Source organism: Erigeron canadensis, chromosome 5 (assembly GCF_010389155.1).
Source record: "Erigeron canadensis isolate Cc75 chromosome 5, C_canadensis_v1, whole genome shotgun sequence".
NCBI lineage: Eukaryota > Viridiplantae > Streptophyta > Magnoliopsida > Asterales > Asteraceae > Erigeron > Erigeron canadensis.
In genome coordinates this window covers 4,083,893-4,107,836 of record NC_057765.1, presented here as the reverse complement: position 1 = coordinate 4,107,836, position 23,944 = coordinate 4,083,893, and the positions used below count along the sequence as shown (strand labels likewise).

At 34.3% G+C, this 23,944-nt stretch overlaps 1 protein-coding gene and 3 long non-coding RNA genes across 6 annotated transcripts; all 4 read left to right on the top strand.

The window, feature by feature from the left end:
• Positions 1-428: 428 nt before the first annotated feature.
• Positions 429-2,399, top strand: LOC122600120. The gene is made up of 3 exons (XR_006324010.1): positions 429-1,637; positions 1,825-1,934; positions 2,208-2,399. It is a non-coding gene; the product is annotated as an uncharacterized LOC122600120 (long non-coding RNA).
• A 3,904-nt stretch (positions 2,400-6,303) lies between these two features.
• LOC122601028 lies at positions 6,304-6,708 on the top strand. The gene has a single exon (XM_043773806.1). The coding sequence runs from the start codon at positions 6,304-6,306 to the stop codon at positions 6,706-6,708; it is 405 nt and encodes a 134-aa protein (XP_043629741.1).
• A 3,082-nt stretch (positions 6,709-9,790) lies between these two features.
• LOC122600612 lies at positions 9,791-12,651 on the top strand. Of its 3 annotated transcripts, none has more exons than XR_006324075.1 (3): positions 9,791-10,149; positions 11,037-11,560; positions 12,360-12,651. It is a non-coding gene; the product is annotated as an uncharacterized LOC122600612 (long non-coding RNA). The 3 variants fall into 3 exon arrangements; XR_006324076.1 differs by having other exon boundaries at positions 9,794-10,149; positions 11,093-11,560; XR_006324074.1 differs by lacking the exon at positions 9,791-10,149 and having other exon boundaries at positions 10,987-11,560.
• Positions 12,652-20,074: 7,423 nt separating this feature from the next.
• LOC122600528 lies at positions 20,075-22,588 on the top strand. The gene is made up of 2 exons (XR_006324061.1): positions 20,075-20,350; positions 21,864-22,588. It is a non-coding gene; the product is annotated as an uncharacterized LOC122600528 (long non-coding RNA).
• The last annotated feature ends 1,356 nt before the right edge of the window (positions 22,589-23,944 follow it).

Genomic DNA, 23,944 nt, shown 5'->3' with positions numbered 1-23,944 from the left:
TTGCAAGCGGGTTTAGCTTGAATGGGTTAATGAAAGAAGTGGTCAAAATTGACCAGGTTGCAAGTGGGTTTAACTTGAATGTGGGTTAATCAAAGAAGTGGTCAAATTGACCGAGTAAAATGATTTGAAAGTGGAGCAGTGAACCTATTCTCATGCAAGGATGAGAATAGGTAAATTCTTTGTACTCTCAAAATTAATGCAGTAATTTTTTAAAGCAGAAAAAACATCTTTTACCTAATCACACATATAATATGGACCATCTTTGTAGGCCTGAACCAACATTGACTTGCAGGTTGTCTGGCACTCTGGCTTAATTATAGACCATCTTTTGCTTAGTGATTTATCATTTCAAATTAGTGTTTGAAATTTGTTAATTTTTTTTGCATTGTTGAAAAAAGTAAACTCTGTTTAGAATGTCAATAGTTTTGTTATTTGAAAAGGCCCCCGATAATAAAAACTTGGTTTAGGCCTCCAATTTGATTGAGCCGCCACTGGAATTACTTGTGAATGTCGGGACGTCTAGCGTATGTTGTCATACTGGTCTGCGCTAGAGAGCTCCTCAACGATCATATCCCATCTAAACCATCGAGGAAGAGTCGAACCCAAGACCTTGAGAGCAAAAACTCTCCTCTGACCCTCCATAAGGCAAACCGGTGACCAACCCACCTAAGTGAGTTGGTTATCAGAGCCTATATATGACGCCCAAATTACCATCTCTTTATTTTTTTAATAGTGACAGTCGTCCAAATTGATTTGAAAAAAACATAATGAGATGGTAATAATGACTTGTCCGATGTGTTATCTGTTGATAAAAGACAGTTGTCCTTGTGGTTTTAAGTCCCACATAACTAATATAAAGTGCTGGAATCTTTCTTTGATGGTTTTAAGGCTGTGAAGATAATGATGAATTTCAACAAAGTGAAGACGAGATTATCCGTATCTTGGCAGGGTAACTCAATCACTTGGATGGTTAAGTGTTATTTCACATTGCAACCGGTGATTAAGTTTGCAGCCATGGCGGATTAATCCTCTTTATTTCATTGTTTATACATCTATCTATCCGAGCCTCATAAATAGTTTTATGTTATTCTATTTACTATCTGTTATTCTATAGAATTCTTTTCATACATTATATTTCTTAAACTAATAAACTGTTCCTTTTCTGTTCAAAAAACGAAAATAAACCTTTTCTTCTCTTATTCAAGAATTTAAACTTTGGGATCTATGTTTGGTTTGATATGTAATTTTAACAGTTTATGAGATTGTTTGACTTTTCTGTTACTCAATAAATGTCATTCCAAGTATTGAGCAGCCAACCATGTCAATTGGCTAAAATGCTTTACACCTTGAAGGTTAGTTTACTTAATAAATCTGCAGCCCTGTTTAATTTAACTTTTGCCTTTGGGGGATGAAGATTTCATTTGCAAGTTTAGTCCATTTTACTCCGTAGAATGGGCCCTGGTATGAGTGTCGGGTGTTTTTACCTGGTATCAGTGGTTGAAACTGAGTCTCTCAAATTTAATTATTCCGAGTTCTTCCCATTATATAGGAAGTAGTTTGTAATGCAAACACATTCAACTTGGTTGAAATGAAATGAAGCAATCAGAGCAGGGATTTCGAAGAAAATAGTATCGAAGGTTGGTTGCTTCCTTCTATTCAAATTGAAGTTTCTTTTTGACCGTCTTATTTTCAAACAACGTTTAACATTTTTTTTTGTTGCTAATGATATAATCTTCCTAAGAAATCAATAACCCTTATTATTTAAGAGAAAGTTACATAAAATGTTCATATGAATCTCAAGAGGTTGTGATAATGAATTTGTAGGGGCGTGAGTGAATCGGAACAAGGTTGCGGTTAAGAGCATCTTTGCGGGAAACTTTGTTATTTTGAAAGAAACAATATCTGATTGACTTCGTTCTTTCAAGTTGTAACATGTAAGTTTGCAGCAATGGCTGAGTTATTCCTTTCTTCGATTGGTTATATATCTGATTATTTAAGCCTCATAATCATTTTTTTTAAACTTGCTCCAGTATTACAAAAATAAAAATATAAAAACTCGTTGAATTATTTTGAGAGGCTAGTTTGTTGTTTGCCCTTTTTATATTTGTACTTTGTTTAAGGAAGTTACAGTCTTATAGATTTTGTTCATATGTTATTGCTTCTTCTAGTTACTTCATAATTTCATTGAACTGGCCTTTGGATTGCAGCAGCCAAACTGTATACAAGGCTACTTAGTCATTGTAGTTATTTCAACAATGCCACATTCGAGGATATGTTGTGCTGCACTAGTGGATGCGGTGGTTTGCCAAGAGAAGGATGTGTATATGCAAGGGGCTTATTGTATAGGACCATTGTAGAGAATATGTGTTGGAATAAACATGGTTTGATTCAAGGGAAAATACTCACCAGATGATCCTGTGGAACCTGTAAGGGCATTAAACATATTTGCCATTGATTTCGGGTTCTCAAAACAAGGTGATTGATTAATAAATGGGATGAGTAATACGGTTGTGATGTTATGCACGAATTTAAGAGGAGAATACATACGAAATTAAGGAGGAATTATGTGTAGGGATTAACCTAAACTTAGGGTTTAATGCCTCTCTATTTACAAGGAGAGTATTTACACATTCAACCCCTTTGGTGTTTAATGTGTGCACCATTAGTCCTCTTAGTTACAATCACCTAATGGGAAACCCTATACTACGTCTCGAAGAGTAAATACGCCCATCATATATTTACTAGACATAGGGATTTCAGTTATCGTCAATTATCATATCAGGAATGACAAATGATCAGTGACGGTCACACTAACGTGGTTCCAACAATATGTCCCCTAGCATAGTCTTGATTTTCATTGGTCTTTCATTTTCTTCGCAAGGTCAGTACTCAACTATTCATGATTGATTTACTTTAGGAGGCATATATTGGAAAACTCTTATAGATGCCAATTTTAGTTATGCATAATATTGGTGGATAAACATCTAGAAGTGTGAAAACATAATCAAACCTTTCAAAGTTTGTGGTGACTAGTTTCTCACTTGGTAAGTTTTTAATGGCGACAGACGAAGTCACTAGGCAAGGCAGGGACTTTGGATAGTCAGCCATAAAAAGTCTCATCGTGGTTTTTGTTTTTATTTACTTTTTGTTCATATTGTGATTTGAATGTGTGAACTGGAGTTTGGTGGAAAATAAGTTGTATTACATTCACCAATTATCCTATATGAATGTCACTAATTACTTGGTTTCTAGTATCATGATGTTTCAGATAGCTTAGTTTCTTTGGACAGTGATGGTGATATTTTACACTGTCATCTAGATCGAAGCAGAGAACAGTGTTATAGTCATCTACTTTTATTTGGTATAATTGTATGTCATACAAGTTCACTAATTAGTGGTCAGCTTGTCAGGGTTTCATAGCACTTCTGGATTTATTGATAGATCCTATCAAATGATTGTGGATTGACTGTTTGGGTTATCTTGATTTCGGATCGGTACGGGTTGCAAGCTCATGGCAACAGGTTGCAAGCAGGTTTAGCTTGAATGGGTTAATGAAAGAAGTGGTCAAATTGACTGAGTAAAATGATTTGAACGTGGATCAGTGAACCTATTCTCATGCAAGGATGAGAATAGGTAGTTTATTGTAGTTTCTTTGTACTCTAAAAATTGTTGCAGTAAGTTTTAAAAGCAAAAAAGCATCTTTTACCTAATCACATATATAATATACTTATTCAGTGAGTTTGAGTTTGTGTTTGATTGTAAAGGGCCTGAACCAACATTGACTTGCTGGTTGTCTGGCACTCCGGCTTATCTATAGAGTCTTTTGCTTCAACACCCGTCATCATTCAGGTTGGCATAATGTGCTAAGAACCTTATAAGCATGCTTTTTTCGATGACCAGTACAAGTTCACTCCCAGGCTGATGAAACTCCAAAGGACTCAGGATTTTAAATTGGGTCTTTGCTGTGCTGTATTTGTGGGTTTTTTAATTACATTTGAAGCCCTGTTTAGTTTAATTAGCGAGATTTCAAGTGCGCATGTTATTTTACTGTTGAAGCCAAAAACGGATCCTCTTGGTTGTTTTTTTGATGCATCTTCGTTGATGAATATGGATTACTAATTGATTAATATCTTATATGGACCTCATAAGAAAGACAAATGCTTTCAACTAACATCATTAACCGTTGGCATTCTTTTGTACTGATTCAGAGATTAAAATAAATGAATTCTGTTAATGTAATCATAAAAATTGAGTTATCAGTCTTAAGATCGTCTTGATGTTCTTTTGATTTTGTAATAATAAACCTTATAGATAGTTGGCTAATCAGGTCAACTGATTCATTTTAGTTTAATGATAATAATAGTAATTATTGTTATTATTTTATTTTGCCCGTTAATAAGGCTAAACACTTGCTATATATCGAAATGAATAAGTAAAAGTGGTGCTATCATTAAATTTGGATTTTCTAAATCAACATGTGATTTTTGTTGTTGAGTAAAATATATCATTAGAAAATTAAAATGTGATAGGGTATTTCACCCAATTTAGACGTGTATCTTTGTGTTAATTTTATGAAAGGTAATAGTCATACCTTAAATATTGATATATCTACCAAAAATATAATTTTAATTAGGAAAATGATATTGACAACCCTAAAGGTTGTTACTGACAATTTATTTCATGCTTAAAAATTTGTACATTATATTATAAACTACCATGAATTTTCAACCAGTATGACAGAAGTTTTAATGCATTAAGGGTCATCATTAACAAAACCCTTTTAATTGTAGCTAAATGTAGGAGTGTAATTGAGCTGAGTCGAGCTCATCGAGCTGACACAATGCCAAGCTCGAGCTCGACTCAATTAAAAAACTCGAAACTCGAAACATGACTCGGGCTTGGCCAAACCTTTATTTTCACGCTCGGTCTCGAGCTCACCTTACGAATCGATACTTTCGAGCTCAACTCGGCTCAATTGATTAGATATTAAACTAATGTTCAAATCAAATTAGTCCGATGATCTCGATAATTTCAAACTCGGCTCGGTAGGATAGTAATTATGTAAAAAAAAAAGGTCGTAAATCAGCATATGCTCGCGAGCTTTTTTAGTAGACTATTTTGAAGCTCGAACTCAAGTAGCTTGAGCTCGAATCGACTCAGACTGAGTCGGTTTTGAATAATTTACGAGTTGATTTTCAGATTACTTGCGAGCTATCTCATCTCTACACCATAGTTAGAGGCTAGTAAAATATATTTGTGATAGATAACTAAAAAAGTATAACCTATTTCAAGAGATTCACGTGAACAATAACTTTTTTGTTCTTATCTGCAGTTTTAACTTAAATACAATATTTACCGATAAACTAAAACAGGATTGAGGTATTTTTGATGTGACATGTGGCATATTACTTCATCGACACGTGTCAAATTTTCTTTTTAATTTTTTGTTAAAACGTTTTCCTAATTTTAGTTATATTGTAATCGTAATTATAGATTTCCATAGTTAATATTAATTTTAATTATTATATATATCAACTTACCATATAACATAAATCGTTAGAGTAAATCCAAAGGCTTATCTATAAATTATGAATAATAAATAAATATTAGAATATATGAATCCATTTTTTATTCAAACTTTACGTTTACTAATATTTTGATTATAAACATTAATGTATCTATTTGGTCGACTGATTTTTTATTTTGTGTTTTTTTTAAACTAGCCTAAGTATTTAAATTGTTAATAACTATTTATATATAATAAAATAAAACTTTTTTAATTTATTTAAAATTTCATTAATGAACTTTATATTAGATTAGCTAGCTATAGTTTTTTCCTTAATAATATTTTTCTATTATAATCAAAACCATAACCTTTATATTTAGATTTTGCTTATGATGTCATTAAATCATGAACTTATAATTTAATGATGCATACATGATTAGTTTATATATTGTGTTGTATATATTTCGTACATCGTACGGGGATTAGGACTAGTTTGTAAAATAAAAAACAAGAGTGAGCCTTGGTGGAGTGGTTTGTGTATCCGATGTGAGGCCAGAGATCGACGCACAGAGCTGATCTGGAGGACGCTCCAAGCGAAAGGAGTTACTGGGAGATACATTAGTGTTATCAGGGACATGTATGATAGGGCGAAGACCGGTGTTCGAACACCGGTGGGGAGCACAGAGCTTTTCTCGGTAGAAATGCGCCTACACCAGGGATCGGCGCTTAGCCCATACCTTTTTACATTGATCTTAGACGAGTTGTCCAGTGGCCTTTAGGAGGAACTACCGTGGTGCATGATTTTTGTCGATGACATTGCACTGATTGCAAGATCGACAGAGGAGCTAAACCGTAGGTTGGAGAAATGGAGAGAAGCCCTTGAAGACAATGGTTTGTGTGTGAGCCGAGAGAAGACTGAATACCTACGATGTGACTTCGATAAACAGGGGATAAGTCAAAATGGGGATGAGGTTATTCGCATTGGGGAGCGGATATTGGGTCCGAAGGCGTCTTTTAGGTACCTGGGATCGGTGATACACAAATCGGGTGGGATCGGTGATACACAAATCGGGGGGGATAGACGAAGACGTGACACATCGAATCCAAGCTGGATGGATGCGGTGGAGGGCAGCTTCTGGAGTCATGTGCGACAAGCGGATCCCGCTAAAACTGAAAGGGAAGTTCTACAGAGTCGCTATTAGACCGACTATGTTATACGGGTCAGAATGTTGGCCGATGACAAAAGCCCAAGCATCTCGAGTAGAGGTAACAGAGATGAGGATGCTAAGGTGGTCTTGCGGGAAGACCCTATCAGACAGGATCCCCACAGGAGTTTTTAGAGCAGAACTTGAAGTAGGGACCATCATTAACAAGCTAAGAGAAGGGCGCTTGAGATGGTTTAGCCATGTTAGGAGAAGGGATCGAACAACACCACTAAGGAGAGCAGAGTCTATTCACATCGAAGGCATACGAAGAAGAGGAAGGCCTAAGATGAGGTGGGAGGACCGATTAGCGAAGGACCTAATAGAACTTGGTTTGTCGGAGGACTTGACGTCGGATAGGACGGCCTGGAGAACTAGGATTAGGGTCGGGTTTGCCTTTTGCGGGACTTTGATCGACATCCTTTTCCTATATTGCCTTGCCTAAGGTGGTTTGTGTTGGTTTGACCGGGTGAAGTAGGCCCAACTTGGGTGACTCGCCGCCAAAGAAGCTTTGTACTGACAGGAGGAGAGGTAGGTCGACGGAGGTGGAAGGACAGAATACCGAAGGTTACGATGGTGTTTCCTGATGGAGGAGGTGGTTAGTGAGGGTAAGGCAAATGGGAATAGGTTTTTGTAGACTTTTTTCGTAGACTTTGGTTCTTGGTAACCTCCGTAGTGGTTTTGGCCTGAGTAGAGGGAGGCCAAAATTGAGGGGGGAGGTTACTCTTGGCTGCCCCAAAATGCTCTGCCCGTTGGAGGACATGACCGATGCGGGTTTATTAGAGGACTAGGACTAGTTTAGGGGTTTTGGGAGCTTGGGAGAGGACCAGGTTTAATCTAGCTAGGAGGCTTTATTAGTGTGTTTCATAGGTTGCGCACCACCCGTTATTTTAGTTTACCGTAGCGGACTACGGTACTCTGCTCCGTAGGTTGTTTAGAAAATAGTTTAATCCCCTTAGTTTTTAGTCATTTCCTATGTATAGGTAGGCTTTGTCTATTATGCTCTTACTTTTTATGTTGTTATTTGCGTAATATGGTTGCTATAGTTTATGTTATGTGCTAAGGTTTTGTTACTGTATGTTTGCTACCCTTCCCTCCTCGTAAGGAGGCATACCTGGCGGAACCAACGGACAGGTATTATCGTCTTATTATGTTCTCGACAGATAGGTATAAACACTTTACCCTTTTATGGCTTTTATATTTTCCTGGCCGGAGGTCCTTACGGAAGCAGTCTCTCCACCTTTGGGTAGAGGTAAGACTTTCTACAGCTCACCTCCTCATACCCCGCGCAGAGATTGGGTACAGTTGTTGTTGTTGTATTATAAATAAAGTAAGGTTAGGTAGTGGAATACTGAAATGGGGGACAACCGATATGCTCGGGAAAAATAGAAGAAGCTCCGGCGGAAGAGAGAAAAGTAGGTTTCAAAAAGGGTGGTTGCCACGTCATATATCTCTCTTTTGCCCATCATCCATCTAAATGAAGGTGATGCTGATGATGTAGGGCTGATGATTTCTTCTCTAGTAGTTTCCCCATTCATTCATTCATTCAACAACCCTTTTCAGAAAAACATAAAAAGAACAATAAAGTGTAAATTGCAATAATCGTCCCTGTGGTTTATCCAAATAATCACGTTTCGTCCTTGACAGTTCATGTCACTGGTAATTCTTTCCTTTTTCTATTAATATTACTGTTAAGAAAGATTAAGATTTTGAAGGGGCTGTTTGGTTTAGCTTTTATTAGCTACTATCTGAAAGGCGATGATGATATATCTTTCTGCATTTTATTTTTCCGAGCATATTCCGGATAATGGGTGAAATTCGGGCCGTATCTTGGCGGGGCAAACCACTATACGAATTGTTATTGTGTTGGTATTTGCAGCCATGGCGGTGTTTCTGATCCCCATTATTCCGGTTATATTTGCAGATCTGAGCCTATATATACGAATTGTTATTGTGTTGGATCACAAGATATAGTTTTCCCAATTGCCTTTAGCAAGATTTGAACATGTATATATATATATATATATATATATATATATATATATATGGGGTATTGTAAAACAAGTATTAAAATAAAACAAAATCTTGACCTTTAAATCATGGTCAAATTGATGCACCAAGATTCACGAACCAATTGATGCACGATGATTTTTATGATGCACGGTGATATTCAGTAAAGAAAAAACCTGGTTTTACTTTAATACTTGTTTTATTTTACCTAAAACCTATATAAATATATATATATATATATTGGAAGGTGTGAATTATTTGCGAGTGCCGGGAAGCGTAACTGATTCTATTTAAACGATCGGGGAAGAGTCGAACTCAAGACCTTAAGAGCAAAAACTCTCTTCTGACCCACCATAAAGGCAAACCTTACCTCTACCGAGGTAGATAGGCTGCTTCCAGGTTCTACCTAAATGGTTGAAAACTATCTCTGGCCTTTGCATGGAATGGGGATCGAACCTCTGACATGTGTGTGTTTTCCTAGGCTGCTTCCAAATTGAATTGGAAAAATTGTCGGTTTTTATTGGAAAGACAAATATAAGTGTCAGAATTGGGATTTGAACCCATGCCCTCTCTTGATTAATAGAACTTGAGTCTGGCGCCTTAGACCACTTGGCCATCCTGACTTGTCTGATGTGTTATCTCTTAAAATTTAAGACTGTTGTCCTTGTGGTTTTAAGTCCCACATAACTATTATAAAGTGTTGGAATCTTTCTTTGATGGTTTTAAGGCTGTGATGATAATGATGAATTTCGACAAGTCTGAGTGAGACGAGATTATCCGTATCTTGGCAGGGTAATTAAGTCACTTGGATGGTTAAGTGTTCTTTCACATTGCAACCAGTGATTAAGTTTGCAGCCATGGCGGATTAATCCTCTTTGTTTCTTTGTTTACACATCTATCTATCTGAGCCTCATAAATAGTATTATCATATTCTATTTACAATTTGTTATTCTATAAAATTCTGTTCATACAAAATATTTCTTAAACTAATAAACTTTACCTTTTCGTATTGAAGACTTCAAACTTTGTGATCTATGTTAGGGTTGATATGTAATGTTAGTTTACGAAATTGTTTGACTTTCCTGTTACTTAATAAATGTCATTCCAACTATTGAGCAGCAAACCATGTCAATTGGCTTAAATGTTTTACACCTTGAAGGTTAGTTTACTTATTATAGCTTGCGGCTCTAGTTAATTCAACCTTTTTCTCTGGAGAATGAAGATTTAATTTGCAAATTCTGACCATTTTACTTGGTAAAATGTGAGTGTCAGGTGGTTTTACTTGGTATCGGTAGTTGAAACTGAGTCTCGTAAATTTAGTTATGCTGAGCTCTATTTAGTAGGAAATAGTTCGTAATGCAAACGCATTCCACTTGGATGAAATTAAATGTGGCAATTTGAGAGGGCATTACGAAGAAACTAGTTTGAAAGGTTGGTTGCTTTCCTCTATTCAATTCAAAGTTCCTTTTTGACCGTCTTATTTTCGAACAACATTTAACGTTTTTTTTGTCGCTGATGATATGATATTCCTCGGAAATTAATATCACTTATTATATTTAGAAAAAGTTACATAAATTGTTTATATGAGTCTCAAGGGGTTGTGATGATGAATTTGTAGGGGTGTGAATGGATTCGACCAAGGTTTTGGTTAAGTTACATAAATTGTTCATATTAATCTTAAGCCATCTCTGCTGGGCAACTTTGTTTTTTGTAAAAAACAATATCTATTCGATTTTGTTCTTTCATATTGTAACCTGTATGTTTGCAGCAATGGCTGAGTTATCCCCTTTTCAATTGGTTATATATATCTAACTATCTAAGCCTCATAATCATATATATATATATATAGGGTGAGATATTTTGAGACCACCTATTATTTTAAGACCAACTAGGACCATTGATTTTTGTACACCATCATCATCTACTACGATATACAAGACTTTTTTGTAAAAACACTAAGACTTTCCGGCGATGGGCCCACCAGAAAATCATGTGTAAGTTAACTTACACATGTGTAAGTTACTTACACATGTGTAAGTTAACTTACACATGATTTTTCTGTGGGTCCGTCGCCGGAAAGTCTTAGTGTTTTTACAAAAAAGTCTTGTATATCGTAGTAGACGATGATGGTGGTGTGTAAGTTATGAAAATCAATGGTCCTTTTTTGGACTTTTTTTAGTTGGTCTCAAATTATCTTTCCCCTATATATATATATATATTAGTTTTAAATCACTCTAGTATTACAAATAAAAAAATATTTGAGATGCTAGTTCGTTTTTCGCCTTTTTATATTTGTACTTTGTTTAAGGAAATCACAGATTTGGTTCAAATTATATTGCTTCTTTTGAGGTACTTCAAAAATTCTTTGAACTAGCTTACTGCCAAACTGTATACAAGGCCGCTTCTTCATTGCGGGTTCAAGACCTAAGTACAACAAGGCTGTAAGTTATGTGAGTTTGTTGTTCAAATGTCTTTTGTAATTGCTTCTTTTTCTGATCTGAAGCATAATTAGAAAAGATGTCAGGGTAATGAAGGTATTATTCAACATTTAAATACTTTAGGTAAACTTGGTCTCCAGGGCAGCAACAGTTGCATCCTTGCAGCTGCACTGTCTCGTCTATAGTAGTTCTAGAATTTGCAATTGTTGTGAAATCCAGCAAGTTATGTTCTAGTGTCCAAATAATCTGCTGTGTCAAGAGGATCATGTTGTGTTGCACCAGTGGTCGCAGCAAGAGGATGATTGTGTGTGTGCAAGGGGCTCATTGTTTTGGTCCAATGTAGAGATTACGACCCCTAAAATGGTCGTGATTTCTGTTTGCCTCTCCGTTCTCTTCGAAAGCAGGTCAGTATTCAACTATTTATGATTGATTTACTTTTAGAGGCATATATGGGAATAAAGTTAGCTTGTATATATGCCAATCATAGTTATGCATAATATGATTGGATAAACATCTAGATGACTAGAAGTGTGAAAACATTACCAGACCTTTTAAAGTTAGCGACTATCCTCATTTACTTGGCGATAAAGTCATCAGGCAAGGCAGTAATTTTGTATAGTCCGCCATAACAAAGTCTCATCATGGTTTTGTATGTTTTGTATTCATATTTTGATTTGACTTTGTTTGTGAACGGAGTTTGGTGGAAAATAAGTTGTATTGCTAACACCAGTCATCCTATTTGAACGTAACTAATGTCTTGGTTTCTAGTTTCATGATGTTTCAGAAAGCTTAGGACACGTTTAGTTGTGGAAAATGTTTTCTAGTTTTTCATTTCTAATTTTCTAGAAATGGAAAGAGTTTTCTATCTATAGAATACAAATGGAAATTTTGAAGACGTGTTCAAAACTAGAAATTGATATTTAGAAAATGAAAAGTGGAAAACAAAAAAAAAAAAGTGTTTTCTTGAAAAACATTTTTAGAAAACTATGATTTGATCACGTTTTTGTTTTCCATGTTAAACAAAAATGGAAAATAAAGGATGTTTTCCCTAACTAAATTCGTCCTTAGCTTCTTTGATCTGTGATAAGCAGAGCACAGTGGTCTTGTCATCTACTTTTATCTGGTTAATGGCAAGTCATACATGTTCACTGCAATGTGGATTTATTGATATATTCTATCAAATCATCATGGATTGACTTGCAGGTTGTTTGGCTGACTATCTTTTGCTTCAACACCCGTCATCATTCAGCTTGGTATAATGGAATGATTCGTGGTTATTATTAAGAACCTTAGACATAAACATGCTTTTTTCAACGACCAGTACAAGTGTTTCTCCCAGTCTGATGGCAGTTAAACTCCAGAACATCCTTTAGGATTTCAAATTGGGTCTTTGCAGTGCTGCACTTGTATTTTAATTACATTTGAAGCGCTGTTTGGTTTCAAGTGCGCATGTAGTTTTACTTTTGCAATCAGAAAATGGATCCTCTTGGTTGTTTCTTGATGCATCTTTGTTAATGAATATTGGACTAATAACTGATTAAAATCTTACATGGACCCCATAAGAAAGACATACTTTCAATTAACATCATTATCCTTCCTGTATACTCATTTTTGAACAAACTTCAATCTAATGATTCGGAGATTAAACAACTAAATGAATTATGTTAAAGTAATCATAAGTTGTCACAATGATTAGGATAGAACATCAAAAGTTTGTACCAAAAGTGTAATTTGAGATATATTTTACTATTTTAGGTATTGACCAACGGTCACTCCATATGAAAATTATTAATTTTTTAAAACATTAACTTAAAAATAGAGTTAATTGCAAGATTGGTCACTGTGGTTTGGACAATTTAGCAAGGAGGGTCCTTTTTCGAGAATCGTTGCAATGGGGGTCCCTATTTTGAGAATATTTTGCAAAACTGGTCCCTTTTTGACGGATCCGTTAAAGGTGGCCGTCAAGTGTGCACGTATGCCGCACGTGTGGGGGTATTTACGTACTTTCTACCCCACAGGGACCCCCATTGCTAAAATGGAAAAACCACAAGGACCAATCTTGCAACTTTTTTAAAAATCCATCACTAAATAATACTACCTTTTAACTTTCCCAAATTTTTTTTTATTAAGTTATTAACTTAAATATAATTTATAACACTTTTTAACTTTTCATGATTATTTATTGTTAAAAAACTAAAAACTTATAACCACTAAAAATTAAAAGGTAGTATTTAGTGATGGATTTTTATGAATTGTAAGTTTATAAAACTTTTTAAAAAAGTAAAAGGTATTAGTTAATGATGGATTTTTAAAAATTGCAAGTTTATAAGACTTTTTAAAAAGTTAAAAGCTATTTTTTTTTCGAACATTCAGTTGGTATGCGACATCACGGCCTATAGTCAACATCTCGTATTTAGTGATGGATTTTTAAAAATTGTAAGTTTATAAAAATTTTTAAAAAGGTAAAAGGTATTAGTTAGTGATGAATTTTTAAAAATTGTAAGTTTATAAGACTTTTTAAAAAGTTAAAAGTTATTTTTTTTTTTCGAACATTTAGTCGGTATGCAACATCACGGAAACCTCACCGTATAATGGTGAAGCCTTGCACGTACCCTAGACAACGAGATGTTGACCATGAGCCGTTACAAGTATTCGAAGAAAAAAACCCCAAGATTTGACATCCCTAGGGATCGAACTCAAGACCTTGAGTAAAACCTGGGATGCCTCTGACCAGTTGGACTAATCATCATTGGCTAAAAGTTATTATTTTAGTGATGTATTTTTAAAAATTGTAAGTTTATACAAATTTTTAAATATTTAGTGGTGCATTTTTAAAATTGTAAGTTTAAAAAGTAAGTTTTATAAACTTAGAGTTTTTAAAAATTCATCACTAACTAATACCTTTTAACTTTTTAAAAAGTTTTATAAACGTACAATTTTTAAAAATCCATCACTAAATAATACCTTTTAGTTTTTAAAAAGTTTTATAAACTTACAAATTTTAAAAATTCATCACTAACTAATACCTTTTAACTTTTTAATAAGTTTTATAAACTTACAATTTTTAAAAATCCATCACTAAATGATACCTTTTAATTTTTAGTGGTTATATGTTTTTAGTTCTTTAACAACAAATAATTATGAAAAGATAAAAAGTGTTAAAAATTATATTTAAGTTAATAATTTAATAAATTTTTTTTTTTTTTTTGGAAAAGTTAAAAGGTATTATTTAGTGATGGATTTTTAAAAAAGTTGCAAGATTGGTCCCTGTGGTTTTTTCATTTTAGCAATGGGGGTCCCTGTGGGGTAGAAAGTACGTAAATACCTCCACACGTGCGGCACACGTGCACACTTGACGGCCACCTTTAACGGATCTGTAAAAAAGGGACCAATTTTGCAAAAAATTCTCAAAATAGGGACCCCCATTGCAACGATTCTCGAAAAGGGACCCTCCTTGCTAAATTGTACAAACCACAGGGACCAATCTTGCAATTAACTCTTGAAAATATTACTAAACTGTATCAACATCACATGTAGATTCCATTGAACTTTTTTGTCGGATATATTATCACCTATAATAATAATAATTTTCTTGTGGGAGCAGATAGTATCTCGGGTTATTAATTTTTAATAAAATACTATCTCGGGTTATTAATTTTTAATGAAAGTGACGATTTTATAAAAATAATAATAATAACAACAATAACAATAATAATAATAATAATTTTGTTCTTAATATTCATATGAAGATTTCGTTCAAAGTTAATTTTGATTGCATTTCTTATGATGGCTGCATATTCATTCACATATATATATATATATATATACTTGACATAAGGAAAATAATTTAATTATCATGGTTAAATCAAACAGATTTTTTTTCTAAGGGCTTTTTTTTTATATCTATATCTGTCTGACTATCTCTGGATCGAGCGTTCTTTTTAAATCGAGACAAAGCCGTAGAGAAATTTTTACAAGGGTGGAAGTCTTAGGTCGGAGGTCCTTTTGAAAAAACATCTCTACCTTTAGGTAAGGATAAGGCTAATTACATCATACATTCTTTAAACCCCGACCTTTGTTGGGATTGAGTATCTTTGTTGTTGGTTGAATCAAACTCAGATATCATTTGTATATCTTTTATGTGCATGGTTTTTAACGAGATACTTATGAAAGTAGTATCTATATGTTAAAATTGTTTTACAATTCATCTTTTCATATTTCGCATGTATAGATTAAGTTTGGCGGTATAATTGTACAATATTAGTCTATTAGACAACTACTGGAATGGTACACGCACGTTGCAGCGGATACAGTTGACAGGAAGCGCGTGCAAAGGAAACAATGGGAAAAACGATTAGTGCCTGCAACAAAGGTTTGTGTGTAAATGGTTGCAAGGTAGGTTTGTATGGATGGTGACAATATTTGTGGAAAGGATATTTTGGATATTTCTCACTTTTAACACGGAGTCTATTGTCTTTATTATGTAATACTTCCTCCATCCCACTAAATGTATCCACTTTTAAATTTTTAAAGTCAATTTTTTATAATTTCCAAAGTTGCAAAAAATTGACTTTGAAAATTTAAAAGTCTTCACAGGTAGTGGAACGGAAGGAGTATTAGACGAGAAAAATAATAAATCTTCATAACCAAATAGTCTAATACGTAATCCTCTTAATACATTTGGAAGGTGCCATTTGATATTCATTAATTTTTTTCCAGATTTTTTTACATGTACTATTTGGTTAGAAAGTAAACAACTATAATATTTTTTTTTAAAAAAATGCAAATCCAATCAAAAGTAAAATATTACACCAGTAACACCACCATAAATAAAGTGAAATGGAGTTAGGTGGTCAAATGGGGGTATAATCGATGTGCCCGGAGAAATTGAAAGAAGCTCCGGCGAAAGAGAGAAAAGTTGGTTTCAAAAAGGGTGGTTGCCACGTCACTCTCTCTTTTGCCCATCATTCTCTGTATCTATCTATATCTATATATCTATTTGATGTTTGAGCTGATGATTTCATTTCTTCCCCCCATTTATTCAAAATAATCAACAACCCTTTTGGAAGCGAAAAAGAGAACCATATATATATGAAATGATCTTTTTACCCTTTTTGAAGAAGGGTGTGTTTGGTTTATTAGCTTATTTTTAAGAGCATGCGTTTTACTAATAGTAAGAAACTATATGTCAAAGGCAATGATGATGATACATATCTTTCTGCATTTTTTTTTCCGGGCATATTATGATAAGAATTCGGAATTTGGGTTGAAATTCGGGCCGTATCTTGGCGGGGCAAACACCCCCATTTGAGTTATTATTATTATAGTGTTGGTGTTTGCAGCCATGGCGGTATTTCTGATCCCCTTTATTCCGTTTTCGCATATATTTGCAGATCTGAGCCTATAGTAAGTAAGTAAAAAAGTAACTCCTAATGCCGTCTTTCATGGGTTAAGGGTATTAGTGCCGTTTTTGACGGTGTATGCGGAGGTTGAGATGTAGAAACCTTTACCCCAAATTATGATCTTTGCTATTAATAAAAGACAGTTGTCCATATTGAAAAAGCTTGTTTTCTATTTGTAAGTGTGTTATCTGGATATTGAGTCCCTATGATTTGTTTTCTTGCGATAAAAAACGTTTAAATGCTTGTTAAGTGATTCTATTAATCATCATTTACTGCCTTCTTGGGTAACCTTAACAAGGAAAACCTCATTAGTTTGCTACTTTTGTTCCCCCAGAACGAAAGACTAGTTATTTGTAATGTCTTAGACAAAATGAATTGAGGCAATTAATTTCGTAGGAAACTTGTTTTATTGCCCTCCTCTATTTTACAAAGTTTGATTTTATTTATTTTAATCAAACATCATTCTTTGGTTTTTGCCTATCATTTTCGTTAATAAAAAGTTCACGATCCTTGTTATCAATACCTCCCCGATACATTTGTAGGGGTGAATTATTGGAGGGGTTTTCGAGAGTCATGATTCCATCCAAGGCATTCGTGTAATTGAGGAGTAGAATAATTTGCCGATAAAAAAAAAATACCCTTCCCCATACTCCGTTTATGCCGGTATAGGGTACATTTTGTTGTTGAAGTAAATTACATGAATGGTTCTTGTGGTTTAAGTCCCACATAACTATTATAAAGTGGTGGAATCTTTCTTGATGGTTTTAAGGCTGTGATAATAATGACGAATTTCGACGAGTCTAAGTGAATTAGAGTGAAGTTGAGATTATCTGTATCTTGGCAGGGTAACACACTCACTTGGATGGTTAAGTGTTAATTCACATTGCAACCGGTGAGTGCGTTTGCAGCCATGTCAGATTTATCCTCTTGGTTTCATTGTTTACATATCTATCTATTTATGTGAGCCTCATAAATAGTTTATCTTATATTAATTATGATCACTTGTTTACCACTGCATGATACATCATCGTTTCATGTCCGAGTCATTGATTTCACTTTCCCTGTTATGGTAATTGTTAGCCGATAAACATGATCTGGAGTCTGGCACCGTATTTACCATAAAAGTGTGAAGGCGATGATGATATCTTTCTGCATTTGATACTTTTTCTGAACAGGAAATATGATTCCTTATCCTGGGTGACAGTTGGCCCATACATTGGCAGGGCAAACACCTAAACTGCTTTTGTGTTTGCAGCTATGGCGATGCTCGATCCACTATATTGCTACCAAATTCTTGCAGATCTGAGCCTTCTAACTTCAAATCACATTACATTACGTTGCATTCTTGAGTTCAAAATAGAAGGTAAACTTCATTGATCTTTAATGAAAACTATAACCAACTAGACGAAATGACATGAGGCAAATAATTTCAGAGGGGATCTAAAATTTGGTTTTTAAGAGTGGTTACTCCCCTTTGTTTTGATGGAAGAATAATTTTGACTGTATATTTAGCAAACATTGCTCTTTGAAGCATATGATTTTCAGTATTTATCAACAACCCTTGACCTTTTGAACACACACAATTTCACAGTTAAAACAGTTTACCTTTTCTGAAACTGTTGCTGATCTTGTTGGTGTTGTTACAGTTAATTTCATGAATCGTCCTTGTTGTTTGTTGTAAAAACTTGTAATACTATTGGTTCGTTGAATGTATATGGATGCATGTTCTTTACATTTTGTCTCTGTGGTTAGATCATTGTACATAAAATAATGGAGTAAGTCCATTTCTGTGGTTAGATCATTGTACAAAAAATAATGGAGTAAGTCCATTTTTATTATCAATCATGAGGCTGTGATGATGATGAATCTCAGTGTGTCCGAGTGAAGTTGAACAAAGTTTGAGAATATTTGTATCTTGGATGGGCAAACTAATTCGGAAGGTGATGTGATGTAAGTAACATGTCACTCGATCACATTGCAACTGATAGATTTGTAGCCATGGCGATAGGTTCCCTTCTTTTGAACTGCTTATATATCTTTTTGAGCATGAAAATATGTTATCCTATTTTGTCCCTTTAAAGATAAGCAGTTCCCATTTTGAAGTAAGATGCGACTTCTAAATGTGTATTAAATGTTTATATAACATGTTTGAAATCTTTCAAGAATGCGAATTATAAATCTGAATGTATATTAGCCTGTACTTTGGGTTTAGACATGCATCCCTTAGAATTTAGTTGTATACATGGAGTCATGAATCACACAAAGTCTTTCAAGAGATGGTGGCCAGTTGGCCACATACATATCAACTTGTAAATAAACAATGTGAAGTGAAGTTAGTTGCTGAAATGGGGGACAATCGATATGCTCAGAAAACAGAAAGAAGCTCAGGCGTAAGAGAGCTGATAGGTTTCAAAAAGGGTGGTTGCCACGTCATCTCTCTTTTGCCCATCATCTATCTGTCTATCTATATGGATGATGAATAAAAACATTTAAGCTCATGATTTCATCCCTTCCCCTCATATGAAATATTCATATACCCTTTTGAAAGGAGTTGTTTGGAAAAACTATTTTTATGAGCTTGCTTTTTAGTAACAAAAACTAAATGTGAAAGGTGATGATGATGATTCATATCTTTTTGCATTTTAGTTTTTTTTTTTCCATAGGTATATTTTTCCCCAGGTATATTATTATGGGAGTTTGGATTTTGGGTTGAAGTTTGGGCTGTACCTTGGCGGGGTAAACACTATCTGAATTTATATATATATATATATATATGCAGATCTGCAGATCTGAGCCTATGACCCCCAAGTTATCATCTGTTCCCAAGGCTGAGTCTTTATTATTAATTGTTTCCTGATAAACATGATATGGAGTCTGGCGCCTTATTTACTACAAACCTGTGTAGTCGATGATGATATTTTCTGAAAGGAACATATGATACCTTCTCCTCGGTGAAATTAGGCCTGTATCTTGGCAGGGTAAAAACCAGTGTTAGCAGCCATAGCGGTGCCTGATCCACATTATCTCTACCAAGCTCTTGCGCAGCTGAGCTTTCTAACTTTAAGTTACCTTACATTACATATTTACATTACGATGCATTCTCGAGCTCAAAAAAGAAGGTAAACTTCATTGCTTTATAAGGTGAACGATATCCGCTCAGATGAAATGAAATGAGGCATTTAATTTCAGAGGGGATCTAAAATAATGGATTAAGTCCATATTATTAGAGTTAATTACAGAAATCATTCCTATGGTTCATTTCTGCACCATCCGTTTCTTTATTATGAGGCTGTGATGATGGTGATCTCGTTGAGTCCGAGCGGAGTCGAACAAGGCTTAAGATTATCTAGTCTTGGCTGGGCAAACTAATTCGGGAGGTGATGTGATGAAAGTAACGAGTCACTTGATCACATTGCAACTGATAGATTTGCAGCCATGGCGATTGGTCCTTATGGTTGGACTCTTTATATACCTATCTGAGCTTCAAAATATATTATCATTTTAAACTCGTCCCTTTTTAACTTTCTCTCTTCTGTTACAATCTTTCACTTATTTATAAACTTCAGTCCACGTCTTTTTTCTTTTAAAGTATCTTTTACTTTTGTTCATGAGCTATCAAAGGTTGGCTGGATCTTACAGGTGCTTGAAAAGAGATCTTCTACCTGAAACTGATCTGGTAAGGAAGGAGGTTCGTGCGTTTTATTGGTGAAGTTGGGCCATATTTTGGCAGGGCAAGCTGAACTGTGCAGCAGCCATGACGGTACCTCGTCTCCTTTTTCCTAATCGTTCCAGGTTTGTATATTTGAGCCTGCCACTTCCTATGACATTGTCTTTGTATTTTTTAAGTTTTTGGACCTTTGGGCAATTTATAATTGGCCACTCAGACGAAATGCAACAATTTTTGTGAGGGAACGAACAAATGGTTTCTGGGGGGATAATCTCTCGACCCAAACATGGTTCATTGAGGCCTATAATTATCTCCAAACACATTGATAAACAGTTTGATTGTTATATGTGCAATTGAATTTGACCAAGTTTGAGATTATCCACATCTTCGCTGGACAATCTGGATGGTGGAATGGACGGAAAAGTTCTATTTGTTTTCTCATATTGTAGCCAATGGATTTGCTGCCATGTGGTTTACCCATTGTGTTCAATTTTTTTAAATCCTTTCTTAGAAAAAAGTTTGTTTTCTCACTTATCTACCTTACATGTTTTTACTTGTGGAGCTGAAACATATTCACAATGGACGCTAATTACATAAATGTGATTTGGTTTTGGGCTTTTGGCACCTAAATGTGGTTTGATACTGTATAATCGATAATAGAAATAAAGAAGAGTGTGAGAAAAAGTTGTTTTGATACCAATGGTTTTCATCCTTTTGTTATCGGGCGTATAGACTCTCATTAGGAATAAGCACTACAAGCATCTTCTTATATCATGTTAGTGTACACATGCCCCAACATCTAGATAAATGGTTAGATGTCATTAGAGGTCATTATATGCAACATCGGAGCATCATTTAAGCCTGTCATAACCTTCTATATGACCCATACCTCCCTTGGATATTGCATTTAATTAATAAATGATTGCGGTATCCATTACCAATATACATTACCCTGGAAAAAATATTTTCATTAACGGTGAACTTTAAATAGATGTTTTAGTTTATTTGCGGTTAAGATGAATGATTAGATGTTTTCAGTGTTATTTATGTGACAAAACATCTTTGTGATATTATTAGTGTAGCTCAATTTTAAGTCATTCCAATGTTTTGTCCATTCAATTTCATCTCAAAATGTTGGCATACACAATCCAAAACGGGTACCAGTTGGGGTACCCTTTTTGTACTGGTGGTTTTGGATGTTAAAAACTGTTCATAAATTTAACTATTGAATCGACTGGCCTAGTGGATACTTGTACCTTCTTAAATCCTTGAAATAAAGATTTTGGTTGTTTTACCTTGTATTCGTAAATAGTTGGTGTGGTATCTGATCATTATAATGGTTTTTTGTTATTGAGGTTTTGTCCATCTTGTTCAAGATATTTACTCAGTCCAGTAAAAAGTTGGTGTTAGTGTGTTACATTAGAACTATGCTATCTGTAAAACATTAAGTCACTAATTTCTTGCTTTCTAATTTCTTGATTTCTATACAACTTTCTATGGATGGCATATGCTATCATAAAGTCTTGTCTAGGTCAAAGTGGAGAATAATGTCATACTTTTTTGTGGTATAAGGGCATGCCATACGTATCCACTTATTTCTTTGTTTGGCTTGTAAAGGTTGCATATGTTATGACGTAGGTAAAAGAGTTGCCGGTTCATTGCTATATCCGTGAATCCAAAAAACATTCTTTTGTTTCAATGCCCGAGATTATTCATGTTATGGGATTGTTTGCTCAACTGACGATATGATTTGTGGGTGATACCTGCCACTTTGAATATGATATAGCTGGTAACCCATAAATGATTATGTTCTTAACAACTGATACACCTGCTGATCAGAGTTTCTTTTGAGATGTTGTATTGGATCTTTCTATTGCACTAATCAAATCACTCGCGGGATGTGGGCATTATTATCACATTCAAAGTGCTCTTTTGTTTGTGGTTTTAGTGTACATTGAGGTTTGAAATTTAAAAAAGAAGGGTGTGGTTTTTATACTCTCATGATTTAAGTGCAAATGTGTTTGTTATTCAAGGAGGAAGATCTTCTAGTCAAGTACAACTAGAGTGCTAGATGTTAGTTGATGAACGGTTTTGTTTTTACGTTCAATTAGTATTTGTGCTTAGAGATATTGAAGGATCTTAACATTAAGCCGATTTTTGTCACAAGAAAGATTGTTAGTAGCTATATATCTTGTTACTAACAAATTTTCTCTCCTAATCTCATTCTATATGTCATGATCAAGGATGAGTCAGGAGGATTGGTTATTTTCCTTCTACATTGGAAAGTGATTAATCCTTTTTAACTCATTCTCTTTCCTCTTAATGCATTTTCATGTCAATTGTAATTCACTAATTTTTTCTTCTGATTTTATCTTTTGATTGTCTTATGTCTCATGATCATATTTTTAGAAAGACTTCTAAAAAGATGAGTTAGAAGGATTAGTCATTTTTTTTGATGCATTATGCTAGTATATTTAGCGATTGCAATAGGATGTCATACACGCTTTTTGAGAAATATACACCCCTATCATATCATATCCATTAGGGATTAATTACCGAATGATTAACGTATTTTATTTTTCTTTTTTTTACATGGTTGTCTATTAAACTGAAATATTGTGTATTACCAACAAACTTTTCCAAGTTGTACATAGTTAACCAAATCAAGTGTTTTTCAAATCTGCTTCTCTCATATCTATATATTCATAATTGTTTCTCCTCATTATAAAAAAAACCCAGATTTACAAAGAAAAACTTATATCTTTAACGAAGTTGTATATCATATATATAAATCCTTTTTTTATTTTAAGACTATCTTTTTGTAGCCGTGACAACTTTAGGTCATATTTTAACCCAGAAGCCATTTAAACCCATCTGCATATATCCCCATATCTATAAAATCCTCTGATGTCAACAACCGCAAAACCCCATCGTCTACTTCATGTACTTCAAAAATTGAATACTATTGCCCTAACCCGAGTTGATTGACTTCTAATGCAGCCCCCAATTTGTTTTGATCCTTTTTGATGACGGAGAAACCCCGCTAAACCTTTTTGATGAATCTTTATTGTATATCCAATTGTGATTTTGTTTTGTCTTTGTTTCATAATTATTATGTTGGTGTCCAATTTCGCTTAATCTTACACTTCGTCGCAGTTGACCTTTGTTTCTTCCGATGATGGGTTCTGACGGAAAAGTTGCCAAAGCTACTCCCCCGCCGTTGGTTTGAGAGTCCGCCGTTGCCGCTGGTTGTTGCTGCTGTTGTAGTTCAGCCATTTAAAGAGAGTGAAATTGTTTGATTTGTTTGGGGCTTTCTTTTATATCTTTAGTGAGAGATTGCTATTTGTTTTGATAATCTGATATGGTTTCTTATATACTTTCTAACAAATCTGAAATCCTCATCATTTTTATATTAGGTTTAGTTTTGTGTGGTTTTTGTTTGAAGATCTGAATTTTTTTTTTGATGAGAGAAAGCAATTATGAATATATAGGGATGAGAGAAAAGAAGTCATAAAGAACACTTGAAGATTTGATCTAATCATGTTTAAGTTTTAAAAATTTATTGGTGATACATATCAATATTGGCAATCATGTAAAACAAAAAAAGTAGGTTATAATCCCTATCCATTATTATCAAGGTTAGTTTTAAACATAACTTTTTTTTTTGAAAAGTAAGTTTTAAACATAACTAGTTTTTATGTTATATATTTTAAAATATA

Coding starts and splice junctions, on each gene's coding strand:
- LOC122601028 (XM_043773806.1), top strand. CDS start 6,304: ATGATTTTTGTCGATGACATTGCACTGATTGCAAGATCGACAGAGGAG.